This window comes from Pithys albifrons, chromosome 1 (genome assembly GCF_047495875.1).
Source record: "Pithys albifrons albifrons isolate INPA30051 chromosome 1, PitAlb_v1, whole genome shotgun sequence".
Lineage (NCBI taxonomy): Eukaryota > Metazoa > Chordata > Aves > Passeriformes > Thamnophilidae > Pithys > Pithys albifrons.
The window spans coordinates 99,239,346-99,266,142 of NC_092458.1; the positions used below are offsets into that span (position 1 = coordinate 99,239,346).

The following is a 26,797-nucleotide window of genomic DNA, read 5'->3' on the forward strand; positions in this document are numbered from 1 at the left end:
ATTAATTTCAATCACCTTTTACAGGGTCTGTGTTAGGAGCACAGGCAGATCTTTGTTTCCAGCCTTGACAAATTTACCCCCACAACTGAGCAACAGTGAATTTCTGTGTTACAAATATTTCATTAATTGTTGTCTATCATTCGATCCAGGTTGGGAAATTAAAGTGGAAGCTGGAAAATATAAGTAACAACTGTTGTACATAAAACTGGGGAAGCTGTGGAATGGAAAGGTGGAAAGATTATCCACTTAGATAATTCTTTTTTCCTTCCCATGTACTGTGAACTATTCAAACTGGTTTTACCAACTCCAAAATACCAATAGAATTATAGAATCACGGAAGGTTTGGGTTAGAAGAGATCTTAATGATGATCCAGTTCCACCCACTGCCATGGGCAGGGACACCTTCCACTAGACCACGTTGCTCCAGCCCCATCCAGCCTGGCCTTGAACACTTCCAGGGATGGGGCAGCCACAGCTTCTCTGGCAGCCTGAGCCAGGGCCTCCCTTCCCTCACAGGGAAGAAATTCCTTCCCAATATCCCATCTAACCCTGCCCTCTGGCAATGGGAAGCCATTCCCTCTTGTCCTATTACTCTGGGCCCTTGTCCAAAGTCCCTCTCCAGCTCTCTTGGAGCCCCTTTAGGCACTGGAAGGGGCTCTAAGGTCTCCCTGGAGCCAATATTTTGCCTTTTTCATTGGGAAGAACCCATAGGATTATCTGGAAAAAGCCAAAATACATTAATTATAATCTGAATTGTTGCTTCATGCATTTACTGATGCTGTTTTTTGTTAATCAGACTTACAGACCATAACTAAAAATAGTAAAGAAGCTTCTAATGTGCATCCAGACAGCAGCAGGAAGCTGGATGCCGTCAATGTGTCCAGCTGGAAGGAGGAAGCAGACAGACCTGAAGTCCATCAAGGCTGGCTGGAGCTGGACCCGGACCCACCCAGAATATCCAGTGATCCACAGCAGGCATGCTATTTTGGGAGACGTGTCTTTGAGAGACACATGTTGCACAAACTCATAGACCCTATTGTCGCTGAAGATGAGCATCCAATGGATTATATCCAGGAAGATGAAGGTGCTTTTGCCATCCAGCCACACAGAGAAGAGGAATATGAGGAAGATGTTATAGAGCCACGAACTCTCAATGAAATAACCATAACAGACAGAACAAGTCCCTGGTCCACTGTGATCTCCGAAACTGGGCAGGGGACTGAGCAGCATTCTGTGGACTCCAGGCCTGGAGATCAGCACTCCATGGATGTGGATTGTTTCCAAAGGGAAAATAGCAGCACCTTGTCCAGCATCCTGCAAGGGAACAAAGAGAGTGAGCTCACCACCCTGAGTTCATTCATGAGCCCCCACGCTGGTGGGAGTGGGAACAGTCTCTGGGAACCAATAGAAGGCTTCCAAAGCTTTAGCAGTGGCACAAAAACAGCGGAGAAGGAGCCACTTCAGCCTGCTGGACAGAGCTTCTGGGAGAGAACCTTTAACTGTGAACTCAGAAAGAAGAATGTAGAATTCCATGCAGGCTCTGAAGAATTACTGCCATTCCCAGGAGACATGGGTTTGACCAATCCAAAAACCACAGGGAGAGAGGATGCGAAAAACACTGAGGATGTAAATGAAGAGCATCATGAGAAGGAACGAAGTGATTCTGATGAGAATTTTGTTAGGACTGTAGCAGCCCAAGCTGGCTCGGAACGAAACAGTGAGAGTTTTCCTAATGACAGCAGTGAAGACCCACTAGAAGGGTCAGAAAACTCCATCAAACCAAAAATCACTATGTATCCTTCTTTACTTTTCCTTAAACACTCCTTGCATTCCAGCAATATGTCTTCCTGCTTACTTAGACTCTCCCTGGCCTCAGGAAAGACAAATTCACTATGTGGAGCTATTCCCTGGGAAATGAAGACCCTGTTACTTGTGTTTCACACAATGTAGCAACAACTGTCTTGAAGCTTTTAACCAGTATATTTTGTGATCTGAGAGTTGGTTCATTCTGGGTAATTCCAACGTGTCTTGCATTTTTTCCACATGTTGTTTTTCTCCATGTATTAGAGCTCTTGTGTTCTGTATGAAAAGAAGTGTGATTTATTTTGCTTTTAAGATACTTCCAGTGTTTCTTGCACACATCCCAAATCTTGCATTCAGTTCCACTTCCATTCAGTCTTGGAATTTTTGCAGGATGAAGTGCTCTACCGATTTATGAGGTATTGCTGTAAATCAGATTGGGTGTTCCACGCTTTGTGAGAGAACCAAGTGTTTAGAAAAATAGAATATTGATTAAAATTAATGAGATTCAGTGTCTGGGATCCATTAACAAGCTTATTCCACATCTGAAGCCCTGTACAACTACTTACTGCCAAAGGTTGTTCCTTAACAACTCTGCTCAGGTCTGATCCTGTCATTGTTCCCAACTTCTTCCTCCCACCCCAGGAGATGGAAGCCTCCATGAGACTGCTCAGCACTTCTCATCCTTCCACAGTTCCAAGAGTAAGTATGAGATGTCCTTTCCTTCATTGTCCAACTTAAGTCCATTCCTTAAAGCAGGAACAAAAGTACTTCTCCCTTCTTTTGCCTGTGAGTGCTTGGCTTAGAGGTGATGACTTCGAAATCATGTCAAGGAGAATCTTCCTAATCCCTTTTCTGTCTGTCAGGGTAATTTTTAATGTTCAAGGCTGCATTGTCTGTGCTCATCAGAATGAAATGAGGGAATTTGCAGCAGGAGAGGCTTTCCTGGACAGGTAACAAGTAACTATTCTGTGACACAAGGAATGGCAGAATAACTAGCATGATTGTTCTTCCTGCAGCAAAGCTGTGTTTTGCTGACGTTTCACTTTTTTATTTGTTTACTGCAAGAGGTTTGTGGCTCAGTCAATTCAAGGTCTGTGTATTAATCTTTCGGTACTTAAACAGATGTTATAAAAAAAGAGGGAAAATTACTTCTTGCACAGAGAGATAGTGATGGGATAAGAGGGAACAGTTTTAAACTAGAAGAGGGAAGAGTTAGGTTTGATATTAGGAGGAAGTTCTTGGCTGTGAGGCCCTGGCACAGGTTGCCCAGAGAAGCTGTGGCTGCCCCATCCATGCAAGTGTTCAAGGGCAGGTTGGATGGGGCTGGAGCAATGTGGTCTAGTGGAAAGTGTCCCTGCCCATGGCAGGAGGATTGGAACAATGTGAGATTTAAGGTCCCAGCCCAAACCAGTCAGTGAATCTATGATTCTGTGGAAAAGTTTATTTACTCTCATTTTTAAAATCCATCCTTCTGCCCCTGCTCAGAGCAGAGTGTGGAAGAGCTGGGAAGGACCTCAAGAACTGGAAGCCTGAGTCTGATCTGATTTCTTGAGGTTCTGCAAAACTTGGATACCCATAAGGTGGTCACAGATCCAGGCTGAGGCCTGAGCTGCTGCAGCACTTTCTCAGGTCCCCACATCCTCACAGCAAGAGCTGAGACAGCATTTTTATCTCAAAATCCTGCCAGCCTTCCCACCTCACCACTGCTTCATCACTCTGTGAGGGAAGACAGGGAAAGCAGGGAAAGCAAGGAGTCAGACAAGTCATAGAGGGGTGGCAGGAGCACTGGGAAGGCCAGGAGATATGTTTGCCAGCTGCCATGTGAGTGAGGGGTCTGGTGATCTTCAGAGAATAGCTCAGATTGCAACTGTGCTGTCACACTTGTGGTCACTGAACTGTGCAGAAACTAAACAGCCCAGGTTTAGAAACTGATGTTCCCAAGGCAAATTAAAACCAAAACTGTGAGAAAGCAGTTTTGCGGAACTCTATTTTACCATTGGCAACAGCAAAATTCTTCTCATTCTTCACACATGGTGTTTGGTGGAACACGAGGCACAAGAGAGTCTTGTCTCAGCAGATCCTACAAGTGCTGCAGCTAATCCTGGAATCAGGCTTGTTTAAGATCAGCTATATCCAAATAGTGCCTTGCTAATAGTCTAATTATAAATAATTTTCAGGGCTGGGCTTTCAGCCACTCAGCTCAGGACTGAGAGAGGATTCGAGTAAAGCTGCTATTAGTGTTAAACCACAAGTTTCCATGACTTCAGAGCAATTAGATCCTGCCTGATTCTGTTCTGATTCATCAAGGAAACTGTTTCCAGTGACATAAACGTTCCTTAGTGTTTGTTTTGTAGGTCATACAAAGGGGAATCAATGCATCATCTTACCTGGGAGTGGTAAACAAACATCATGGAAAAGAATCATGATATCCCAGGGTGTTTTGGCTTGGGAGGAACCTTAATGCTCATCCAATCTCATGCCCCTGCCACAGGCAAGGACACCTTCCACTAGACCACGTTGCTCCAAGCCCTGTCCAGCCTTGAATACTTCCAGGGATGGGGCAGCAACAGCTTCTGTAAGCAACCTGTACCAGTGCCTCACCACTCTCATAGGGAAGAATTTCTTCCCAATATCCCATATAACCCTACCCTCTGGCAGTGGGAATTCATTCCCTCTTCTGCTGTCACTCCAAGCCCTTGTCAAAAGTTGATTTCTTTCTCCCCTGACCTCTAGGAATATTCCAAAAGGATAAAAAACAGTTTTACTTAGAATAATTCCTATTTATATATACATAGATTTACCTTCAGTGTGAATTAGACAGCCGTGGGCAGATTCACAGTGACAGGTTTTATATGTTGTAAAAATGCTGATGGCAGCAACAGCCCAAACATGCTTTTCTGGTTGTATTGTTTCTTTTTGATCTGCTGAAACTACTTCATTTCCTGCCCGGAAAGCAGGACTAGGTGCAAGACCACTCCCAGGGGAGGTTGTAGACTGTTAACATGCATCTGTTTGCCCTCCTTCTTCCCTGGGCACAAACAAAACTACCAGCAAACTTGCTGAGCCACAGTCCTGAAATATTCCCCGACTCCAATCCCCCACCCGTGACCTATAAAGTGCTCATGGATCTGTTTGCTTTAATCCAGCCCCTGGATAATCCTCAACTGGCTTCAGTGTCACTGCCATTCCTATAAAAAGAAAAGTGAAGCATGATCCTCAGTGCACAATCCCTTTCCTGATGGAACGTGGGAGCTTCCTGGCTGAGCACCAGACACTTGGAGTATGAGAGAGATACAGGGAGAACCCCAGGATGGGCTCTGTGTGTGCTCAGGTCAAAGTCTGACCTGGATGAGCCTTTTCCTGGGGTGAGGAATGGTAGTAAACACAACATTTCAGATGTGTGCTCTGGAGAATATGCAGGAGGTGAAAACTTATGGATAAAAACTCCCATTAGATGGATCAAATGGAGGTTTGACATCTAAAAAAAGAGCAGCGGAGCTGGAGAAGAGTTCTGGAACACCAGGAGCAGCTGAGGGAATGGCAGGGGCTCAGCCTGGAGAAAAGGAGGTTCAAGAGGGACCTTTTCGCTCTCTCCAGCTCCCTGACAGGAGAGTAGGGGTTGGGCTCTGCTCCTATGGATGAGAGGAAAAGGCCTCAAGTTGTGCCAGGGGATATTGGGAAAATTTATTCCCTAAAAGGGTTGTCCAGCACTGGCACAGGCTGAAGTTCCCATCACTGGATGGATTTAACAGCCATGTGGATGTGGCACTTGGGGACATGGGTTAAGTGCTGGCTTTAGCGATGCTGGAAGTGGTTGGACTCCATGGTCTTATGGATCTTTTTCAACCTCAACAATTCCATGATTCCATGATCTCATGATCTGTGTGATCTGTGTGAGCTGGGAGTGTTAACAGTGCTTTTAAACCTCTCTCATTTTGATTCATGCTAAATCTTTTCCACAGCTGGAAGTTAATTTTTAGGAATGTCCTTGGGATAGGTACACACATGCTTACACATCTGCACCCTGCACATTGGAATGATGGTGTGAAAATTAGAGTAGGTCTGTTTTAGGCATTTCTATCTGAAACAACATGCTAGTCATGTGTTTTCCAAGCACACCTTGTTTACTGACATCAGGAGCAAACAATCTGCCCTCTTTCACCTCAGTGATATTGAATAGCATGAAATACCTGCTCTTGTGTTGTGGTTTCAGAATACAGGGGTCCCTCAGAGTGTTGGGTATTGGGAAGAAATCCTTCCCTGTGAGGGTGATGAGGCCTTGGCACAGGTTGCCCAGGGAAGCTGTGGCAGCCCCATCCCTGGAAGTGTTCAAGGCCACATTGGAGCAGCCTGGTCTAGTGGAATGTGTCCCTGCCCACGGCAGGAGTTAGAACAAGGTGATCTTTAAGGTCCCTTCCAACTCAAACAACTTTGGGATTCTATTCCTCACATTCAGAATGGGAGGTGCTGGCTCTCTAACCCTGGCTGAGCACGACAACATGTGTGGCACATGGGAAAGGGGAACTATAAGAGGTACAAAGCACAGTTTCATGCACCTCTGAAATAGGGGTAATTGGCAGATTTGGGAAATTTTCTACAGAGCTGCTTAGTGATGAACTCTAGAATTAGCACAGAGCCTGGTCACTGCCCCTCTCCGGTTGTTTTGGCTGTTCCATAGACACATGGGCAGAAAACAGCATGGGAAGAATGCACTATTGATCCAGTCTTCTTTGGACAGCCCTGAGCTGTCCAAGAGAGGTGCTTTGTCTCTGCTGGGTTTTAAGCTTCTGCTGTTGCCAGGTCTGCATTTAACCTCTCTTGGCTCCTTACATTTTGATTTAGGAAAATCATCCTGGAGAATTGTTAAGATGAAACTAGAACAAAGCAAGTAATTTCCTAATTATCCATATATGTTATTTCAGTGTGATGAAACTGTGTATTTTTATATTTATCTGCACACTGTTGCCTGAGCCTGTAATGTACAGGCAACCAAACACCAGGACTCACTTATTCCTAAAAAAGCCATTTCCTTCTCAACATCAAAGAGAGGAGAAGCTCAGAGACATTTTCTGAGACTCAGAGAAGCAGCCCAGTGATGTAGGTGAAAGGCCAGACTTGGATCAGCTTTCCAGAAGCTTTTCCTGGCCCTGCAGCTTCACCCTCTAAACACTCATGGAGCAGGATTGCTGCTTTCTTGGTGCTTCACAGGCATGATCTGGCTCTAGTTGGGGAGAAATGTGAGTTTCTTTGTGGCTGAAATTACCTGTCTTTAGTGCTGCAGGAAAATCTAGGATAAAGCCAGGCTGCTGGGAAGCTGCCAGCAAACCACAGAGGAGATGATACTGCTAAATCCAGGGGTTTTCCTCTTGTGGGATGCTCTTCTGTGAACCCTTCAGCTGAGCCTGGCCCATCCCATTTGTCATAGAATCACATGTTTGGGTTGGAAAGAACCTCAAAGCTCATCTGATTTCACCCCCTTGCCATGGGCTGGAACACCTTCCACTAGACCAGGTTGCTCCAAGTCCTGTCCAACCTGGCCTTGAACACTTTCAGGGGTGGGGCAGCCACAGCTTCTCTGGGCAACCTGTGCCAGGGCCTTACACCCTCACATGGAAGAATTCCTTTCTGATATCCAAGCTAAATCTCTCATTTTTAAGTTTGAACCCCTTCCCTGCCTTGCGCTGTCAACAGGCTAGGAGTTGTGCCAGAGCATTGCCTCTCCACTTGTGAGGGAGTTTGGTCTTTGGGGTTCTGCAAACAAAAGAAATAAAATATTTGAAAGCCAAAACTCAGAGTCAGATTCCATTGACTACACCAGTGTCATTTCTTTGGCTTCTTACAGGGAGGCTTTGCTGAGGATGGACTTTCACAAATTCAGAGTTCAGGGGTTGGGACCTTTCTCATTGGGGTGGTTTTTCCTATGTATCCAACTCATCTCCCTGTGGTTTGCCATGACCCAAATCCAGGTACTGACAGAGCTCTCACATCTGATCCCTCTCTCCGCAGAGCAGGAGCAGAGCAGTGCCAGAGGGCATCCCGTACCGAAAGCCCAATCATCGCAAGCCCACATCTGACCTCTCGGAAGAGGAAGCCCAAAGAATTGCCAGGATCTTCTCAGCTCAGCTTTCCAAGAAGGAATAGTGTTGACAAGAGACTGTCTGCAGTGAAGCTTCCCCATCCCAACTGTTGGGTCCTCCAGTAAAAAGGGGAGGTGGAAGCCACAGCTTTCAGACTCTGCTTTTAATTTGCCTGATTGGTTGGTTAGTTGCAGTTTCCTGATTAGAGGAGCTTAAAGCCTGTGATCACCCACAGAGTGCAGTGAGACCGTCTGTCTTGCAGGGGCAGGTCCTTGAGGAGATGCACACCTGTGGGTGATCCATGAGCTCTCCATGTAGTCCAATTCTGGCATGTATTCCTGTGAAATCACCCTTTCAAAAATAACTGGTGGGCAGCACAATTTGTGGTTTCTGGAAGTCCTCAAAGTGGTTGTGTGAACACAGGCCAAGGGGACTGTAAAATACTGCTGATTGTACAAAAGTGGCGGGACTAGAAAGGTGAAAGTTTTATATTTTAAATTATTTTTGTATGGTTTTATGTCCAGCACCTTTCGGAGAACAGACCAACAGAGCTCAGTTATTTTTGTACTGCTCTCTCCAGTGTTTGTGTTTCAATAAAATTCCCCTGGTTTCTTGTCAGCTGGTGTGAAGTGCCCTCCTCATCAGGGGACAGGACTCCTCCCACAAGCTTCCAAGATGGAGAAATGCTGCTGGGAGCTGGGCTGTCTGGGGACACATGGAAAGGTCACTGCTTTGCCAAGGAACTCAGTATCACAGTGCAGCACTGCCCATATGGAATGAGTAGCTCTCAATTCAATCTGCCTCTCAAACCACATGTGAAATTCAGGTTTTAAAGGAGCCAAAGGATCCACATCACTTTTCCCTCCTCCCTTTGCAGTGTTGTTTTTTTCCAGGGTCCCTAAATGCATAATTTACTGCTGGCACAACTTGCCCTGTGATCATGGCCCCCTTACTTGCCCTTGCTGGGTCTCGATGAGAGGTAAATGTGCCCACTGTTCCCTGCAGGGACAGGAGTGATGTGCAGGCTGCTTTCACTCCCAGTGGCATTCCCAAAAAAACTCAGGCAGGATGCCAGCTGGGTTGGGAATGCTGTCACAGAGGAGGTGATAGAGTTGACCCCTTGAGCATGAGGTAAACAGAATCTTCCTCTTGCGTTTAGGTCAGCGGCATGGCTGGGCTGGAAAACAAGGCAGGAGCCAGGTGGAAGGGGGTGTCAGTGCCAGGCAGCTTCTTCCTGGAGCCCACGGGGTGGAGCAAAGGTGGCTTCAGGGTGTCAGGACTATGCAAAGTCCCTCTTGTATTAGGCAAGCTCAGGCATGAGCATGGAGGATCCTGGCATATCCAGAGGCATGTGGCCCATCCCTTAGGCTTAGTGAGTGTTGTTGAGAAACACCAAGGGTTACACACATGGAGTTTTTAAAAATTGGAGTTCATGGGGCATTTCTTCACTCCACCTTGGCCTCTAGCCTGTTCTCCCTGGCAGCCTCAGCCCCAGCACCCAGCCACACTCTGAAAGGTGTCATGTGTTTTGATTGTATTTTGGGCAAGCATTTTCTGTATCTTGTCCTTCACAGAGTGCTTTTAGGTTAAAACCTGATGTTCTGCCCCAAGTCCTGCAGTCCCAGTGGCCCACCGGGATGCTGTTGAATGCTTTGCCATGCCACAGCGTTGCTCCAATAGATGCTGGGAATCTGGGATGGATGCTCCCTCCCCATGCCTGAGCCCTGGGGGTGGGCAGAGGGCTGAGACAACCTTGTCATGGGTGCCAGATGACCTTACTCCCATCAACTTAAATGCCACAGGAGGAACTCAGATTCCCTGTCACCCGATCCACAGCCACTGGAATGTCCTGCCGTGTGCTATATAAGGCTGGAGCCAAGGAGTAGTCTCTCAGGGTGCTGCCTGAGTAAGGCAGGAAGCAGGACACAGTGCCGAGGTCCCTACGGTGAGGCCACAGGGGGACATGGCCCTTGGCGGGTCATCCTGGGGGAGAAACTGTCACCGAGCAACACCCGGTATGGCTTGATTGGGATAGGAAAGGGTGGGATTGGTGAATCCCATGATGAGCAAGGAAGCTCCATGCCTCAGCTTCTTCAGGTATGCAAGCAAGGAAACAGGACAGGATATGGGTTTTGGGGATGTCCAAAGCCAGCAAGAGCCACCATGGCACATCATCCCCTCCATCACCAAACCTGTGTGAAGCCCTATCCATTGCAGCATCCTTGCTCTCCCATAAACCCCTCCTCTACTTCCAGCCCCTCTGTCACCATGGTGGGTCTGAAGCCCCCCGAGGTGCCCCCAACTGCCGCCATGAAGTTTGTCAGCGCGGGGATGGCTGGATGCATCGCTGACCTCTGCACCTTCCCCTTGGACACTGCCAAAGTGCGGCTGCAGGTATGACTCACTGCACCCCCCAAAATCCCGTGGGCAGAGGGAACACCCCAGAGCTGGTGGCATTTGGAGGGGAATGGAAGGTGCAGTGACATGGTTGGTACCCCACAGATCCAGGGCGAGGCGAAGATCCCCCAGGCCATCAGCTCCATGGAGTATCGGGGGGTTTTGGGGACACTGAGCACCATGGTAAGGACAGAGGGACCCTGCAGCCTGTACCGTGGGTTGGTGGCTGGGCTGCAGCGGCAGATGAGCTTCGCCTCCATCCGCATTGGGCTCTATGACTCTGTGAAGCAGCTCTACACCACCAAGGGTGCTGAGAGTGAGTGTCTAGGTGGTCCAGACATCCTTGCGCTCCCCCATCCCAATGCATGACCCTATCCCGGAGGAGCACAGCCCACCCCGGGGTAAGCAATCCACTCGAGGGGCACAACTCCCTTGAGATGACCCTCAGTGAAGCACCACAGGCTGCTTGCCCTGAGATCCCTATTTGCCCCACAGTCCCCTCACAGCCCAGGGTGGCCACAGGGCTGGGGGCCATGCAAACCAGGGTTTCCTGCAGGTCTGGGGTCCCCACACAGTTGAGGGTTGCCACAATTCCAGGAATGCCCAGCGGGCTGAGGGTCCCTGCAGGTCTGGAGTCCGCACACAGCCCACGGTCTCCCCTTGCCCCAGGGCCCCTGCAGGGTTGGGGGTTCCCACAAGGCTGAGGTCCCAGCACCTGCCCTCTGCAGACACAGGCCTGGCTGCACGGCTCCTGGCAGGCTGCACCACGGGGGCTGTAGCCGTGGCCTGTGCCCAGCCCACCGATGTGGTCAAGGTCCGGTTCCAGGCCAGTGGGGCACTGCTGGATGGGGCTCGCCGGTACAGCAGCACCGTGGATGCCTACCGCACAATCGCCAGGGAGGAGGGGGTCCGTGGGCTCTGGAGAGGTACAGGAGAAAAGGATGGGAAGGGATGGCATGAGATGGGGATGAGATGGGATGAGATGGGATGGGATGGGATGGGATGAGGAATGGAAATGGGGCTGAGGAAGGGGACAAGGGTGGCATGGGATGGCATGGGATGGAAAAAGAAATGGAAACGGGGATGAGGAAGGGGACAGGGTTAGGGTAGGAATAGAAATAGGGATGAGGAAGGAGACAGGGAAGGGGACAACAGTGCTGGGACACTCACTGATGGTGCTCCAGGAGGGGCTGTGATCCCAGTTCCCAATGCTCTCCCCTTCTGTCCAGGGACGCTGCCAAACATTGCCCGCAATGCCATCATCAACTGCGGGGAGCTTGTCACCTATGACCTCCTCAAGGATGCACTGCTGCAGACACGGCTCATGGGAGGTGAGGACGGCATGCTGGGGACACAGCCAAGGCCTGCCTTGTCCCCATAACATGCAATCCCAGCTCTTCCCTGCCTTTAGACAATATCCTGTGAGGGAGAATGTGGCTGATGCTCTCTCTGTCCCAACAACATCCAGCCCTTGGCTCTTCTCCATGTGTAGACAATGTCCTGTGAGGAGGGGGTGTAGCTGGACCATCACCATCTCCACAACATCCAGCCCCAGCTGTTCCCCATGTTTAGACAATGTCCCATGACAGGGGAATGCAGCCAGACACGATCCCTGTCCTCATGACATCCCCCACAACAAGAGGCAGGATGCAGCTGTGTGCCATCCCTGTCCCAACAACATCCAACACTGGCTCTTCACCACGTTTAGACAATGTTCCATGAGGGTGGGACATGGCAGAGTACCATCCCCACTCCAAGAACATCCAGCGCTTGATTCTTACCAGCCTTTAGACAACATCCTGTGCAGGAAAGACATGGCCAGGGCCTTCCCTGTCCCCACAACATCCAACACCAGCTCTTCCCTGCCTTTAGACAATGTTCCATGCCACTTTGTGGCTGCCTTTGGTGCTGGGTTTTGTGCCACCGTGGTGGCATCACCAGTGGATGTAGTGAAGACACGATATATGAACGCCAGCCCCAGGCAGTACCGGAATGCCCTCAGCTGCCTTCTGGCCCTGCTCATGCAGGACGGCCTCGTCGGCCTCTACAAGGGGTGAGTGACACCCCACTGAACCCGCAAACTTGCCATGACAACCACGTGGACACACAGCACTAGACCTCAGATATCCCAACCCACATGTGGGGCTTTGGGGATGAGGATGTCCCTGGTACACCCTCACTAGTGTTGCTTTTCCTGGCACAGCTTCATCCCATCCTTCCTGCGGTTGGGCTCCTGGAATGTGGTCATGTTTGTGTCCTATGAGCAGCTGCAGCGTGCAGCGGTGCTGGCACGGCCGGTTCTGGCCTGATCCCAGTCCAGCCCTGGCCTGCCCCACTCCACTCCCTCTCGCCATCCTGGCGAGGCTCAGCATCAATTATATTAATTGTGGAAACGCCAGGGAGCAACAATGCTGCTCCTGGAGAGATGGAAGACGAAGCAACAGTGTTTGAGGAGAAACATGGGAGAGCAGAGGTTTCCAGAGAGCAATTTTTAGGAAGGAAGAAAAGAAACGTTTATGTTTTCCAGCTGGGAAGAGAAGTGCTTCCCAGGAGCAGCGGTGTGGGCAAGTGGGACCAAGCCAGGGGATGGGGGAATGTGGCAAATCCTGTTATTCCTTATTGGCGCTTCCAATAAACCACCCCTATGGGGTCTGATCACAGCAGAACTGAGGGTTCCTTCACTTTCTGGTGGGGCTTATGGTCATTCCCCCAGCTCTACACATGACACCAATCAAGCTGATTTTCTCTCTCACTTTCGGTGCACTGAATAATTCCCCATTAATCTCTTCAGGTCTGTCACAGTCACCAACACCAGCTGTTATAGTTCAAATTGTCCTGTAATTTTCACATGCCACCATGAGTGGGCACTTGCTGACAATGATGCAAGGTGCTCAGCAGCAGCTCCCGCAGGCCCAAGCCCAAGCCTGGGGACAGGGCTGCAGTGCACCCTGCCCAGGCTGCCAGTTGTAAATGGAGAGCGGGTGCCAAGGGTGACCCCTGAAGCTAAGATACCGTGGGAACTATGCAAGAACTGGAGGAATAAAACACAGACATTTCTACCATTTGCCCCCTCTAGCTGCTGACTAGTTGCGGGAGGTCCCTCAGGCTCTGCTTTGCCTGAGGACCTGCAAACTTTCTGGCACCTTGCCTGTGCCAGCTTTGTCGCAGTCCCACTCCTCTGCCCTGGGACCACATCCACTGGCTCCCACCTGCCACAGACACCAGCTCCCACTTATTCACTGCACCCGCTGGAGCTTCCTCGTTTCCTGCCATCCCACACCTCCCTGTGGTACCTGCCCACCACACTGTGTGAAGCCCACTTCACAACCTCTGCTGTAGATCACTCAAAGCAAAGTACCCATCACATGGGCTCTGGACCAGCACTACATACCAGAGTTGTCCTGCTGCTGCTGCTGCCTCACAGTTCATCGCAACCATCCATGGCTCTGACTTGCCCTTTTCCTTGCTGCCTGACACCATTGTTGTTGCTTTCTGCATGGCAAGATCAGTACCATCAGGGCACCATGACTGCACTAGGACTGCCTGCTAGCTCAGTGGCACAGAAGTGAAAGACTTATTTCCAGGTGACATTTCTTTTTTCTGTTACTGTTTGGGTGTTGTTTTTGTTTAGTTTTGCCCTTTGTTTTTAAGTAAAAATTGTTATTTTGTTTCTACACCTTCCTCATAAGTATTATAATTTTTTCAAATTTACAGTAAGCCCAGGAGGGAAAGGGTTTCTATTTCATCTGAGGTCCCACCTCCCTGGCAACATTGTCTTTAACCCAAGACAGCAGCTCCACCTTTTGCACCGCTGAGGCAGCAGCTCCCTGACCCACTTCAATGACAGTAAAGCATCAAATCATTCCCTTTGGGATGTTGAAAATGTCCATCCTAAGCAGGAGTGGACATAGAATTCCCTTTCCCTGTTGTGGGGTGATGGCCCCTGATAAGGCCTGACGGATTGAGGGACATGCCTCAGCCCCCTGCAGGGATGCTCCTGGCTGAGGACAAAGGCTTTCAAACTGATAAGATTAACAAAGGATGGAGTGTTAAGAAATAGCACAGCCTTCCTTTGCTGAAATCTTCTATAACCACTGTAGGAGCCACCTCCCCTCAGGCATCTGCATCACCATCACCCCCCAACAGATTGACTTTTAGCCACACAAAACCACATGAAAGAAAAAAAAGGTGTAAAAAGAGTGGAGTTTAAACTCCAGCAGAGAGGGGAAAATGCCAGCATCTCTGTGAGGGTAACTCCTGCAGCTTGTCCTGTCTCCTCCTCCTCATGGAACAATGTAGGGGGGAGAAGACCATGTGCTTTCTATTTTTTCTAATTTTACTTTCTTAACTTTACTTTCTTTCTTGTCTTGGTTTGAGGGGAAGAAACTAAAATGTTTACCCACAAGCAGGGGGAGGGGGCCTTCTCCACAATAATCACACCACTCTTTATCAAATTTAAGAAAAAGGAATTTTAATACAAGAAGGATAACTGTCCCTAACTGCTATAAATATATATATCTATATATGTAGGTATAGGTATAACTATAAACAGAGCAGAGCAAACCACTTCCCCAACACCACAGAGGAAAACCAAACAAAACAACAACAAAACCCAGCAGGTTTTCCTCCGGGAGGAAAGTTATACTTAGGCAGTGTCAGTGTCACAGCCTGGCTGGCTGCAGAGTGAGTTTCCAGTCCCTATCCAGTGAGACAGATGAGTGGTGAGCTTTCAGACGAACTCTGTCTCTATCCCCTTTGTTCCTTGTCCAAGAAGCAGAAACACAAGCGGCCAGAAGTAGTCTGGGGCAGGCAGCAGCAGTGAGGGGCCCGAAGCAGTCCCGGGGCAGGCAGCAGCAGCGAGCCGGCTTCTCCTCAACCTCGCACACACCCCCAACTCCCAGCTGTGTGTAGTTCCCAAGAACAAAAGAGACAAACCTGCCCCCACCCAAGTGATCAGCAGTTAACTACTTTTTTTGTTAACTACTGGCAAGGGCAGTTAGTGGTAGGGGAGATAATTTACATAATAATTCCAAACTACAACATTTCTTTATACATTCTATCTTACATCTTGTGCGAACAGCTACTTGGATTCTTACTTTATAAACATTTCCTTTACTAAATATATTTTGCTGCCTTAATACTAGTAACAGTAACTTGCTTCACGCTTTGCTAGTTTATATTGGTTATTGCTTTTTGCTATTCTTACTTTATAAAACCAGCACTGTTTTGCAACTACAGAAACTTGCTTTACTTTCAATGTGCAGTTTCTTTTTCAACATGTGTGTTGATAAAAAGAAGCTCTGTTCTTTCTTTTTGTTTTGTTTTACAGAGAGAGTGGTGTGCAAGATATTTTATTGTCCTATGTTATTGAGAGAGTGTCTAGATAAGTGTTTTAGGTGGCTGTGTTTTTATTTAGTAGTTCTTTGTTGCTAGTTTCTGTCTGTTGTGAAAATGGGATACATTGCTGTATTGTAACTTGAGTTTAGTGTGTCTCTGTGGAATGTGTTTTGTGCTGGTTTCTTTTGGGGTCTTTTATTATCAATTAAATACAATCTTGCAGCTAAACATTATCACCAGCAACACCAAACCCACAATAACTGTCACATATTTGTATTAATAAATGTTATTTTGGGAGCCGTTGTGGGAAAAGTTCTTTTCTAGCTATTAGGTGTGGTCCTCATATCAGGGGTTAGAAAACCTTCCAGCCTGTGTTCTGTCCAGCAGTTCAGCAGGCAGTGCTGGGTTCATAAGGCTCTAATTTTTCTGGAGGCACTTATTGCTAATATTTCTCCTTGGCTTAAGTGTGGTCCTCATAGGGGAGTCAAAAATCTTTCCACCCTGTGTTCTGTCTGAGTTCGGCAGACAGTACTGGGTTCATAAACCTTTGATTACTCTGAGGACGCTTATAGCTAATAACTTTTATTAATACAGTTAAGACTAGAAATCTTTGTATTTCTGTCTCCCTCCTCTCTTTCACGTGACACCTGTTTATCAAGCATAAGACAACTGGGACTTGCTTTCTTCCCATGGGTAACTGAAAGGAACAAGATTTCCTCTGCCATCACTCCATCTGTAGTATCCTCATTGTGCAGGTTTAAAGGTAAACTGGCAGGAGAAATGAACCCAACTCAAAAGAGATTATAAGTCAGAGTTACAGTTTAATAGAAATATTACAATAAATGCAGTGATATAAAGAGAAATTGCTTTTAACCTACAAAAACCAGAAGTATAACGCAGCACCCCAGGGCACAAACAGAATGGTTTTTGTCAGCCCCTGTGCTGAGCCCCACGTGGTCCCCCTCAGTTCAAATTAAAAGGAAAGGAAAAACCTGTTGGTGCAGATGACGGCTGCAGTCTGGTCAAGAGTGGTGGTTGCAGTCCTGTCAAGGTTCTGGTCCTTCTCTGGATTCAATGAGTGGTCCCAGAAGTCCCCATGCCCCAAGATTATACATGCTCAGGTTCAGGTGGGAGTGCCCAGTACCTTCCCCAGGGTCAGGAATTTCACAATGGGTGATTTACTCTGTGAGTCATGGGATATTTTTGGAATCCTTGATGACCCATTAGCAGATATGACCCCTCAGGCTGGGTGTGAATGTGGTAATGCCTCCCTAGAGGGGAGTTATCATGTCTGAGTCATTGGTGTGAAGACCATATCTCACAGAGTTCTCTAACACTCAGCCTGTAGCCTGAGGGGGCATCTGGTGCAAATGATCCATTGTTAGCAGTTTGTTAGAAATGAGATAGAGGGTGTAGAATACAGTTTTGGTCACACTTACACAGAAATAAGCTGGTCATGGCTGCTCTAACTAGGACACTCATTTTTCACAGATCCTCAGTCCTATTTCAAGGACTCCCATCAAAAAATTGAAGCAAAAATCCAGCCTGGAATACTTGGTTAACTTTTATTTCTTAGCTCCAATTATTTGCAGAAATCCAGAGAAGTTCCTTGGCCTTAACAACTGCCCAATGGAGCATGTGGAGCCTAGCGTCAGCCAGGCTGCAATGTCTCCCTGAGGTCTTTAGGTGTCGCAGAGTCCATCTGAGCTCTGGAGAAAATAAATGGAGAGATAGGGGATGCCTGAGGAAGTAGAATTGCTGAGTTTTACTTCCCAACCTTGGAATCTGGGAGGTTTTAAGATGCAGAAACGGGAGCAGAACATGTGGATCGCTCCCCTATGGCAGGGTTGCCCCACTCCTGCCATAGTAGGGCAGTTGTCCTGAGAGAGGGATGGAGAAAATCCCCCTGGCTTGGGAATGAGCAACTGTTACCTCCAGGTGAGTGGCTGGAGGAGAGCAAGGGCTAAACAAGGTTCACTGGAGTTGGGATGGATCCCTAAAGAGGGCAGTATCCCTTGGCACTGATGTCTTGGACAATTTTGTCCTGGGGCTTGGAGTTCTCTGGAATCATGTTCTGTTGAATAAAGCTCATGCAGCATTCCTATCTGTGATGACAACATTATATGAAACAGGCCAAGCTCTGTTTCCCAGGAAGCAGCAGGACCAGTGTCCTTGTGCCTACAGACAGTCCTGGGGTGGTGCAGCCCAGGGAGAAGCCACTCCTATGGCTGTGGCTGAGGTTCAGTGGGAAGAACGGAGCAGTCCTGAGGGAAACTGCTGGAAAAAAATGTTTTGCTGGGTTTTGGACTTGGCATTTCCCAGCCCTTCCCCCTGATCCCACCTGATCTGTGTGTTTTGCCTTAGGAGCCAGTAACAGGAGAGAGAAGTGGGAATGGGAATGGGGATGGGGACAGTGCCTGTTGTGTAATCTGTCACCCTGCCTTGGCCCCTCATGCTTGAGGAAGAAAGATGGAGCATCCAGAAGGCAATTCCTTACCCCAAAAGAGGTGAGCTTAACAGAGTTTAACAAGAAAAACCACTTATTTCCTTAACCACCTGGAATGATTTGGGTCTCAGGAGGCACCTGGGAGCCTCCTTGTCTGTCCTGGGTGGGGCTGTGGCTATAAAAGGGGTGGGTGGGGATGGGGCAACGACTTAGAGCAGGTACAGCTTGGGGATTTGCTTCTGACAACTGATGCTGAAGGGGTTTCTGATTTTTCATTTTTATAGATTTTAGAAGTACTTGTAGCTCTAGCAAATGTAGATTTAATGTGCTGGTATTCTGGCAGCGTAAGTTCATTGTTTATGTATCCTAGCCCCTACCACAGATTAGTAGCTCAAATTCTTTTAGCTATTTAGACTCTCTTCAAAGCAGAAAAGCTGAAGACTATCAGAAAGGCCTGCAGAACAAGACAAAACATAAGCCAACAACCTTGAGTCTAAGAACACGGGAAGAACTCCAAAAGCCAGAGGAAGGGAAGAACTGATGAAGACAGAGGGTCCCAGTGACCCCAGCCCCAAATCCTGGGGGATGGCACAGGGGCTGGACTGAGAAATGTGTAAAGTAATGAATGGGTGGGCAATATTATAAAAGCCATGGAAACCAGTGTTCGGGGGGCACAAAGATGTCATCATGTATTCCTAAAAGTCCTAAGCCTGGACATTAAAGAATGTACCTTTTTATCTTATCCCACATTAACTTGGCTTGGAGTCCTGGTTTTGGGTTCACTCACGTCATCACAACAGCCACCAATTTCCTGATGGAAGTCCTAGAAATAGAACTAGATATCTGTGAGAAATGAAGGTGCTACAGATGGAGTGCTGAGAATGGAGAGTCCATAGTGAATATTGTCTGGTCACCAAGTCACCTCATTCTGATGTAAACTCTCTTTAAATGTGCTGAAAGTACAAACTGAAGTATGAAATGCATGTGGAGACATGCATGCTCCCAAGGGAATGCTTTAGGGATGTGCAGTTTTTGAACTACACAGATAATTCAGGTTCCCACAGAAACTGTGGGCTGTGGTTCTGGCACAGGAATGTCAGAAAACTAGCATCTTCAGTGCCACCTTAATAGTTATTTTCCTTGAAGCTCTCAAGATTAGAAGGCAGTAGTGTTTATTTCCCACTTGGAAACCACTGAGCAGGAAAAATTATGGAATTCTGCGTTTTTTCCTGCTATCTGCACTCTCTCAGTGATGGCTTGAAGAGCTCTGACTCATGGCAATGTGATCTTTGTGTCTGACTATGTGCAATTGGGTCAGTCACTGAAATGGAATCCATGAAGTTGGAAAAGCCCTTTGAGATTCTGAAATGCCCCCAAGACAGACCTTACAAAGGTGGAAGAAAGGCAAGTAGCAGGGAAGGAAATTCAAGAAGGTAACTGGAAGGATTTTCTCCCGATCCTGGCAGGGAGGAATTTAAAATGCTTGTCTCTGATTTCACAACTCAGAACTAAACTGGTGATCCCTGAATTGGCTGTGGAGTGAGAAGGTCTCTGTTTGGACAGTGGGAGCAATATCTCTCCTGGGTGGCGTGTCCTTGGTGGGCAGAGATATCTGATATTGGCATTATGAGTTTGTGGATATTGAATCAATCCATCATGTCAGGGCAGAGGGAGCAAGGCCTGACAGACACTGGCAATGGATGTTTGTGCCTGGAAATGAGCAGCTGAATCTCCCGCAAGGCTGTGCTGGGTGTGGATTCAGGTACTGTCTGACCACAGAACCATGTGGTAGCTGGAGACTGGGAAGGAGCATTCAGCTTGAGGACCGAGGATGATGCAGCTCATCTTTTCCAGGAGGTAAGACAAGCGGGTACAGGAGCTGGAAGGGGTGCTTTCCAGCTGGAGAGGTGGATGAAGCAGGGAGAATTCCAACTCCTTGCAGTTCTGTTAGAGCTGGATGGACTCGGTGTTAGAGCTGGTGAGAGCACAGTGTGGCAACTGGGAACCCTGGGGTTTTAAAAAACTCCAGTGGACGAAGGAATGAACAATGGAGAGCTGGTAAAAGAACTGGAGGACTTCAGTGGAGATCCAGGAAGCTGGAATTTGACTTTTGGCATTGCTGTATCTGGTCTTTCATTTCTAGGCATGAAACTGGAACTTGAATGTGCCTATGGTGTGTTCTGTTAATGTTCACAGGAACAGGGAACTGGTCCAGCTTGCACAACCAGGGATGTGAAGGCTTGGGGAGGTCCTGAAGGTTCCTTGAGCCTGAAGGCAAGTGCAGCATGAGAAAAGTTCAAGTTAAGAATAATCAAAAGATTAAGTAGTTCTTGTGAAACTCAACTTTCTAAACCATTATTCAAGGTAAAATAAGATGGAAATGACTGCAGCAGAAAAGCACTTGTGGAGCAAAGCAGCATTAAAACAACTGTAAGCAGAAAACCCAGGAAAAATGGCAGCTGGTTGTGGTCTTTTCAGGCAGGTTTGGTATTGAATTGAAAGGCAGTTTTCTTGCCTCTGATGAGTGGCACTTGCACTCCACTGGAAGAAGAAAAGGTGGAGAAAGTGGTAAGTGGGAAAACAGCTGTTGACATCTGCCCTTGGATTTTATTTCCTCCTGGTGGATCTGTGCTGCCTCAAATACAAAGAAAATAAATCTTGGAGTAGTCGTTTTTTCACCTGTTGAGCTTGAAAGAGACACTGAATTTAAAATTCCAGGGATGCTCCACTTGCTGTAGTGGCTAGAGTGAGAAGCTGGTAAAGTCGTTTGCTGTCTGCTTGTTCTCTCCTTTCCCCTCAGTTCCTTGGGACTCCAGGTAATCACATATCACCTTTGCTTTTCCAAGGGCTTTGCTGAAAGTTTTCTAAATGTGAAATTAAGATTTTCTATAGTTAAAATTTATATGGAGGAGGATCTGTTTCAGGTGCAAGAAAATTTGTGTGGCCAAAGCTCAATTGGAGTTGAAGCTGGAAGAAGAGGGGCAGGCACTCTGTCACTTTGTGGTGATGAGTGACAGAACCCAAGGGAATGGCCTGAAGTTGTGTCGGGGGAGATTTTGATTGGATATTAAAAAATGGTTCTTCACCCAAGGAGTGGTTGGGCACTGAACAGGCTGCCCAGGGAAGTAGTCACAACACCAAGCCTGACAGAGGTCAAGAAGCATTTGGACAATGCTCTCAGGCACATGATACAACTCTTGAAGATGGCCCTGTGCAGAGCCAGGAGATAGATGTGATGATCCTTGTGGGTCCCTTCCAACTCAGTATATTCTGTGGTTCTCCTGGATTCTTGCAGCCAAACTTCATAGAATCCTGGAATGGTTTGGTTTGTGAGAGACCTTAAAGATCATCTTGTTCCATCCCTCTGCTATGGACACGGACACCTTCCACTAGACCAGGCTGCTCCAACCTGGCCTTGTACAATTCCAGGGAGGGGATAGGTAAGCTGTGGTCTGGGTATAAGGAATTTAGCATGGGTAGAAAGGTAGTTCATCATCTCTGGTTATTGGAACTGCTGATGGATACCAGTTGCCATGGGACTGTATCCAACAGTGTGATGTCCCTGGTGCTGTTGTCTTAAATTGAGGAAAAAAATCTTTCAAGACAATATTAGTATAGGCAGAGAGCAGTTCTTTAATGAAAACTTTCAAGTGCACAAAGTATATAGGCACACACACAGTATAGGGTTCTTACAAATTAGTAATTATTGTATCTAGTGGGTATATCTAACCCAAGAACCTTTTGCGCCTGGTACCACCCTCAGAACTGGCCTGCTGGAGCCCCTCCAAGAGTTCTGGGTCTTCTATCTTGTTTTGACAACAATATGTCTTGTTCTGGTCCTTGCTGGTATTGATGGGGGGGGGAGTGGAAGGGGGAGCCTATGTTTATTTTACTTAGGGCTTATGATGCTTATTTGTTTATGCCTATTTTACTGTTGCTCTGTGATTGCTCTGGGGAGATTCCAACGCCCTTTGGCCCACTCAAGGTGAGATCATGTCCTCTGGGTACCATTCTTTTTCAAACTCAGCAGCTCACAGAAGAGATAATGACTTGATTTGGTCTTTGTCACTCTTCTGGGGCTCCAATAGTCCCCAAATTACCTGAAATAGCAGAAATGTTTGCTGACAGTGGTTTATTTTAAACTCATTTGCAGAGCTTCAGGCAGATGCATCAGGAGGAAAGCAGAGAGAGTGTAGATGTAGGTGAGGATCATCCTGGAAACCCAGGAGCATGGACAGCACATGCCAAGCCACCCATCTCCCATCCTTTTCCCTTGCAAAGAAGGAACATCTTCAATTGTCACCTCAGGTCCTACCTGTAGGCTCCTGGATCCAGTTCCTCATTGTACTTCAGGGTTAGCACTGAAATGTGGGTGTTTTCCAGCAGGTGTGTGGTGAATGGGGACTTCTTTTTACTGACCACAAAGGGCTCCTGAATGAGAACTAGAAGCTTTCCTGTAAGAAACATTTAAGGATCATATAATTTCTGATATAACCAAAAGCAGTTGGATTTTCCCCCCCACCCCAAAATAATTTCATGAAGAGATTGCTCAGCTTTGAAGTTGCATGTTTCCATTTGAAGACTCCAGGAACAGGGTAAAGAGCTAGGAAAAGCTTTTAGAACCAAAACAGTGTCAGGAGGGAGGAGGGGTTTCATAGTCAGGAAGTTGTGGACACTTCATACATGCAAGTGTTCCAGGCCAGGGACTTGCAGCAAGCTGGCCTAGTGAAGCACCCAAGGCAAGGGGGTGGAACTGGATGGTTTCTAAGGCCCCTTCCACCCAGTCCTAGTTTAACAGGTGGGACCAGTTAACACTGTGTGGGGGTGATCAAAGCTGTGTATTCTACCCCCTCTATTCATTCCTCAAGTACAATGGACCATTAGCAGCAGCTGCCCAGTGAGTCATTAGCACCTTCACACCCAGCCTGAGGGGGCGTGGCTGCTAATGGGCCATCAACAGTTCAACAATACCCCATGGCTCCCAGAGTTAATCACCCATTGTGTGAGTCCCCGCCCAGGGGGACGGACTGGGTGCTCCCCGAGGGTAAGAGGTGGTGGGTAAGAAGACCTCAGGAACTTCTCGTCAGATCCAGAGGAGCAGCAGGACCTCAATAGGAGATCACCGCTCTTGACCAGACTACGACTGCCACTCTCGACCACGCTACAGCCCTCGCCTGCACCAACAGGTTTTTCACCCTTTTGGGTTTGTGCCCCAGGACACTGGGTTATACTGCTGGGTTTTGTGAGTTGAAAGCAATTTCCTTTAGTGTCAGTGTATTTATTGTAATATTATTAAATTTTAGCTCTGACTTATAATCTCTCTCGTGGTGAGTTCATTTCCCTTGCTGGTTCGCCTTTAAACCAGCACATCTTTGGTGCCCAACGTGGGGCCACGAGAGAGAAGTCAGAATTACAATTTCATTTTGTGTATTTGGATACAGAAACTCCCTGACTACCATGTTGCTTGATGCATTCATGTGGATGGTGTATCTGGGCCTGTTCATATTTTGACACATAGAGAACCATTTGCCTATTTCGATGCTCTCTTTAATACCAGGGAGAAGGATCAAAATTGCTTTATTAATATACTATGTTTATGTTGTCATAACATCAGAAGTAGTGAATTCCATTGTGAATGTATATTCCGTCTGGTTTGCCTGTCCTGGTTTGGGTTGTTACCTCAGGGGACTCATTAAAAATAGCACCCAGCCTGTGGGGAAAACAGGTGGGGATGGTTACTTCCACCTTTTCGTTGAAAATAATGAGCTTCCTTTTGATGTTAGGGACAGCATAATCTTACTGTTAGTATTACTTTGTCTCCTCTGTACTGTATACACCATGTTTAGGGTCAGAACTGGGCTTTCTAAGGAGGCTTGCTGGAGGCCTGCCCTGGGAGCGGATGATGTTGAGTGGCACGGGAAGTGGGAAGATATGGGCCAGTATTTGGAGACTTTCTCTCCTCAAATGATCTGGAAATTCACCCCAGAACAACTGCAGGGCCCTTCCAAAATGCTAAGCTATGTGAAAGGAAGATGCTCTGGTAGTCCCAGAGATGTGCAGCTCACAGCAACCTGCTGGGCCGTGGCCACTGCCTACCGCACACTGCTTGGTGTGGTACAGCATCATCAGGAGGAGGAGAAAAGGAGCAAATCCACAGGCAGCATGTCCACCCAAACCACGGCTGAGCCAGAGAGGAAAAGAGAAACACATCAACCAGCGCCATGTCCACCCAAACCACGGCTGAGCCAGAGAGGAAAAGAGAAACACATCAACCAGCGCCATGTCCACCCAAACCACGGCTGAGCCAGAGAGGAAAAGAGAAACACATCAACCAGCGCCATGTCCACCCAAACCACGGCTGAGCCAGAGAGGAAAAGAGAAACACATCAACCAGCGCCATGTCCACCCAAACCACGGCTGAGCCAGAGAGGAAAAGAGAAACACATCAACCAGCGCCATGTCCACCCAAACCACGGCTGAGCCAGAGAGGAAAAGAGAAACACATCAACCAGCGCCATGTCCACCCAAACCACGGCTGAGCCAGAGAGGAAAAGAGAAACACATCAACCAGCGCCATGTCCACCCAAACCACGGCTGAGCCAGAGAGGAAAAGAGAAACACATCAACCAGCGCCATGTCCACCCAAACCACGGCTGAGCCAGAGAGGAAAAGAGAAACACATCAACCAGCGCCATGTCCACCCAAACCACGGCTGAGCCAGAGAGGAAAAGAGAAACACATCAATCGTGACCATGCCCACACAAACCATGGAGGAGCTGGAAGGACAACAGAAACCGATAGCAGTCGCCCCTGTCCAGAAAAGAAAATCAAAGACCAAATCAGTTCGTACAGTGAATGACAAGGAAGAGTCAGGACCTTCACCTCAAGCAGAAGAAATGGAGCCAGAAATAATCACCCGGTCCCTATCCCTGGGAGAGCTGCGTGAGCTCCGGAGAGAGTTCACATGACAGGCAAATGAGTCCATCTTGACCTGGCTACTTCGAATCTGGGATGCTGCAGCCAATGATACAATTCTAGATGGGAGTGGGCAAGGCAGCTGGGATCCCTTTCTCGAGATGTTGTCATTGATCAGGGCATTGGAAAGAGACAGGAAACTCTCAGCCTCTGGCAGCAACTGTTGTCAAGCATGAAGGAGAGATATGTTTGTATGGAGGACCTCCACGTACAGCAAGGACAGTGGAACACGATAGAACAAGGTATCCGGTGCTTAAGGGAATTAGCCGTACTGGAGATAATCTTTTCAGGGGATGAGAGATTCCCTAAAAGTCCGGATGGTCTCCAGTTCACATCCCAGACGTGGTTAAAATTTGCACGACTTGGGCCAGAAATGTATTCTCGCTACCTTGCAACATTGCAGTGGAGAGAGGGAGAAGACAAGGTGGGCGCACTGGTCAGCAAACTCAGGATTTATGAAGACACTGTCACTGCTCCATTACGAGCCCACGTCTCAGCTGTGGAAACAAAACTGGCTGAACTGGAAGAGACGATTAAGGAAGGACTCTTCCACATCCCTCCAGAACAAACAAGAGCCTCTGCCATCAGAAGAAGGTGTCCTCCGGCTAAGGAGAAAGGGTACACTCCACGCGGCAATTTGTGGTTTTACCTCCATGAGCATGGAGAAGATATGAGGAAGTGGGATGGGAAACCCACCTCTTCCTTAGCAGCTCCGGTTCGTGAATTGCAAAGAGGCACAACTAACACAGGGAATTCTTCAAGGTTGAAGGCTGCTCCGGTCTCTCGTGGGCAAGGCTCCAGACAGTATAGGAATGATGATGTCATGCCCGATCCTCTTGAAGGAACCTCCTGGTCATATTCACAAGGAGAGCGCAGTGAGTACCATGATCAGGACTAGGGGAGCCCTGCCTCTAGCCAGGTAGAGGAGAGGGATAATCGGGTTTATTGGACTGTGTGGATTTGGTGGCCTGGCACATCAAATACAGCACCTTTACACCCAGCCTGAGGGGGCGTGGCTGCTAATGGGCCATCAACAGTTCAACAATACCCCATGGTTCTCAGGATTAATCACCCATTGTGTGAGTCCCCGCCCAGGGGGAGGGACTGGGTGCTCCCCGAGGGTACATAAGTGGTGGGTAAGAAGACCTCGGGAACTTCTCGTCGGATCCAGAGGAGCAGCAGGACCTCGACAGGAGGAGATCACCACTCTTAACCAGACTACGACTGCCATTCTCGACCAGACTACAGCCCTTGCCTGCACCAACAGGTTTTTCACTTCCTTTTGCTTTGGACTTGGGGGAACCACGCGGGTCTCAGCACAAGGGCTAACAAACCCTTTTGGGTTTGTGCCCCAGCACACTGGGTTATACTGCTGGGTTTTGTGAGTTGAAAGCAATTTCCTTTACTGTCAGTGTATTTATTGTAATATTATTATTTAATTTTAGCTCTGACTTATAATCTCTCTTGTGGTGAGTTCATTTCCCTTGCTGGTTCGCCTTTAAACCAGCACACACCCCAAACCATTATGAAATTTTATGAAGAGGACAGAAGAAGTGGGTTGTTGGCAAATGCCAACAAGAGTATGAATAATCAACTCTGTGCTGCCTTTTATAGATTTTTATTGTGTTTATTCCATGTTTCAGGTTAAGATGGATGATCCTGAGATTCTAAACTGAACAGACACAGGGGATGAAAGACAGCACCAGGTAAAGCTATTCGGATGTTGAACCTCCTATACCTTCTCCCTACCTTCACCATGCCT

The 26,797-nt window shown here is 47.8% G+C and overlaps 2 protein-coding genes across 11 annotated transcripts in view; both read left to right on the plus strand.

The window, feature by feature from the left end:
• The window catches only part of C2CD3 (C2 domain containing 3 centriole elongation regulator), a 41,243-nt gene extending 32,745 nt beyond the window's left edge, over positions 1-8,498 (plus strand). For 8 of the 9 annotated variants that reach the window (XM_071562270.1, XM_071562301.1, XM_071562318.1 and 5 more), the window contains 3 exons: positions 797-1,793; positions 2,403-2,502; positions 7,810-8,498. In XM_071562270.1, the coding sequence (XP_071418371.1) occupies positions 797-1,793; positions 2,403-2,502; positions 7,810-7,944 (1,232 nt within the window). In that variant the 3' untranslated portion in view covers positions 7,945-8,498. The remainder of the gene's footprint in view (positions 1-796; positions 1,794-2,402; positions 2,503-7,809) is intronic. The other variant, XM_071562293.1, reaches the window with a different exon arrangement.
• Positions 8,499-10,133: 1,635 nt separating this feature from the next.
• On the plus strand, positions 10,134-12,929 carry LOC139680225 (putative mitochondrial transporter UCP3). Of its 2 annotated transcripts, XM_071572670.1 has the most exons (7): positions 10,136-10,274; positions 10,383-10,593; positions 11,006-11,203; positions 11,507-11,621; positions 12,001-12,047; positions 12,129-12,330; positions 12,481-12,929. In XM_071572670.1, exons 1-7 carry the CDS (start codon positions 10,149-10,151, stop codon positions 12,584-12,586), a joined length of 1,005 nt encoding a protein of 334 aa, XP_071428771.1. In that variant the 5' UTR covers positions 10,136-10,148; the 3' UTR covers positions 12,587-12,929. The 2 variants fall into 2 exon arrangements, with proteins under 2 accessions (XP_071428763.1, XP_071428771.1); XM_071572662.1 differs by lacking the exon at positions 12,001-12,047 and having other exon boundaries at positions 10,134-10,274; positions 11,507-11,608; positions 12,150-12,330.
• The last annotated feature ends 13,868 nt before the right edge of the window (positions 12,930-26,797 follow it).

Coding starts and splice junctions, on each gene's coding strand:
- LOC139680225 (XM_071572670.1), top strand. CDS start 10,149: ATGGTGGGTCTGAAGCCCCCCGAGGTGCCCCCAACTGCCGCCATGAAG. Junction 10,594..11,005: donor CACCACCAAGGGTGCTGAGA/GTGAGTGTCTAG, acceptor TGCCCTCTGCAG/ACACAGGCCTGGCTGCACGG. Junction 12,331..12,480: donor CTCGTCGGCCTCTACAAGGG/GTGAGTGACACC, acceptor TTCCTGGCACAG/CTTCATCCCATCCTTCCTGC.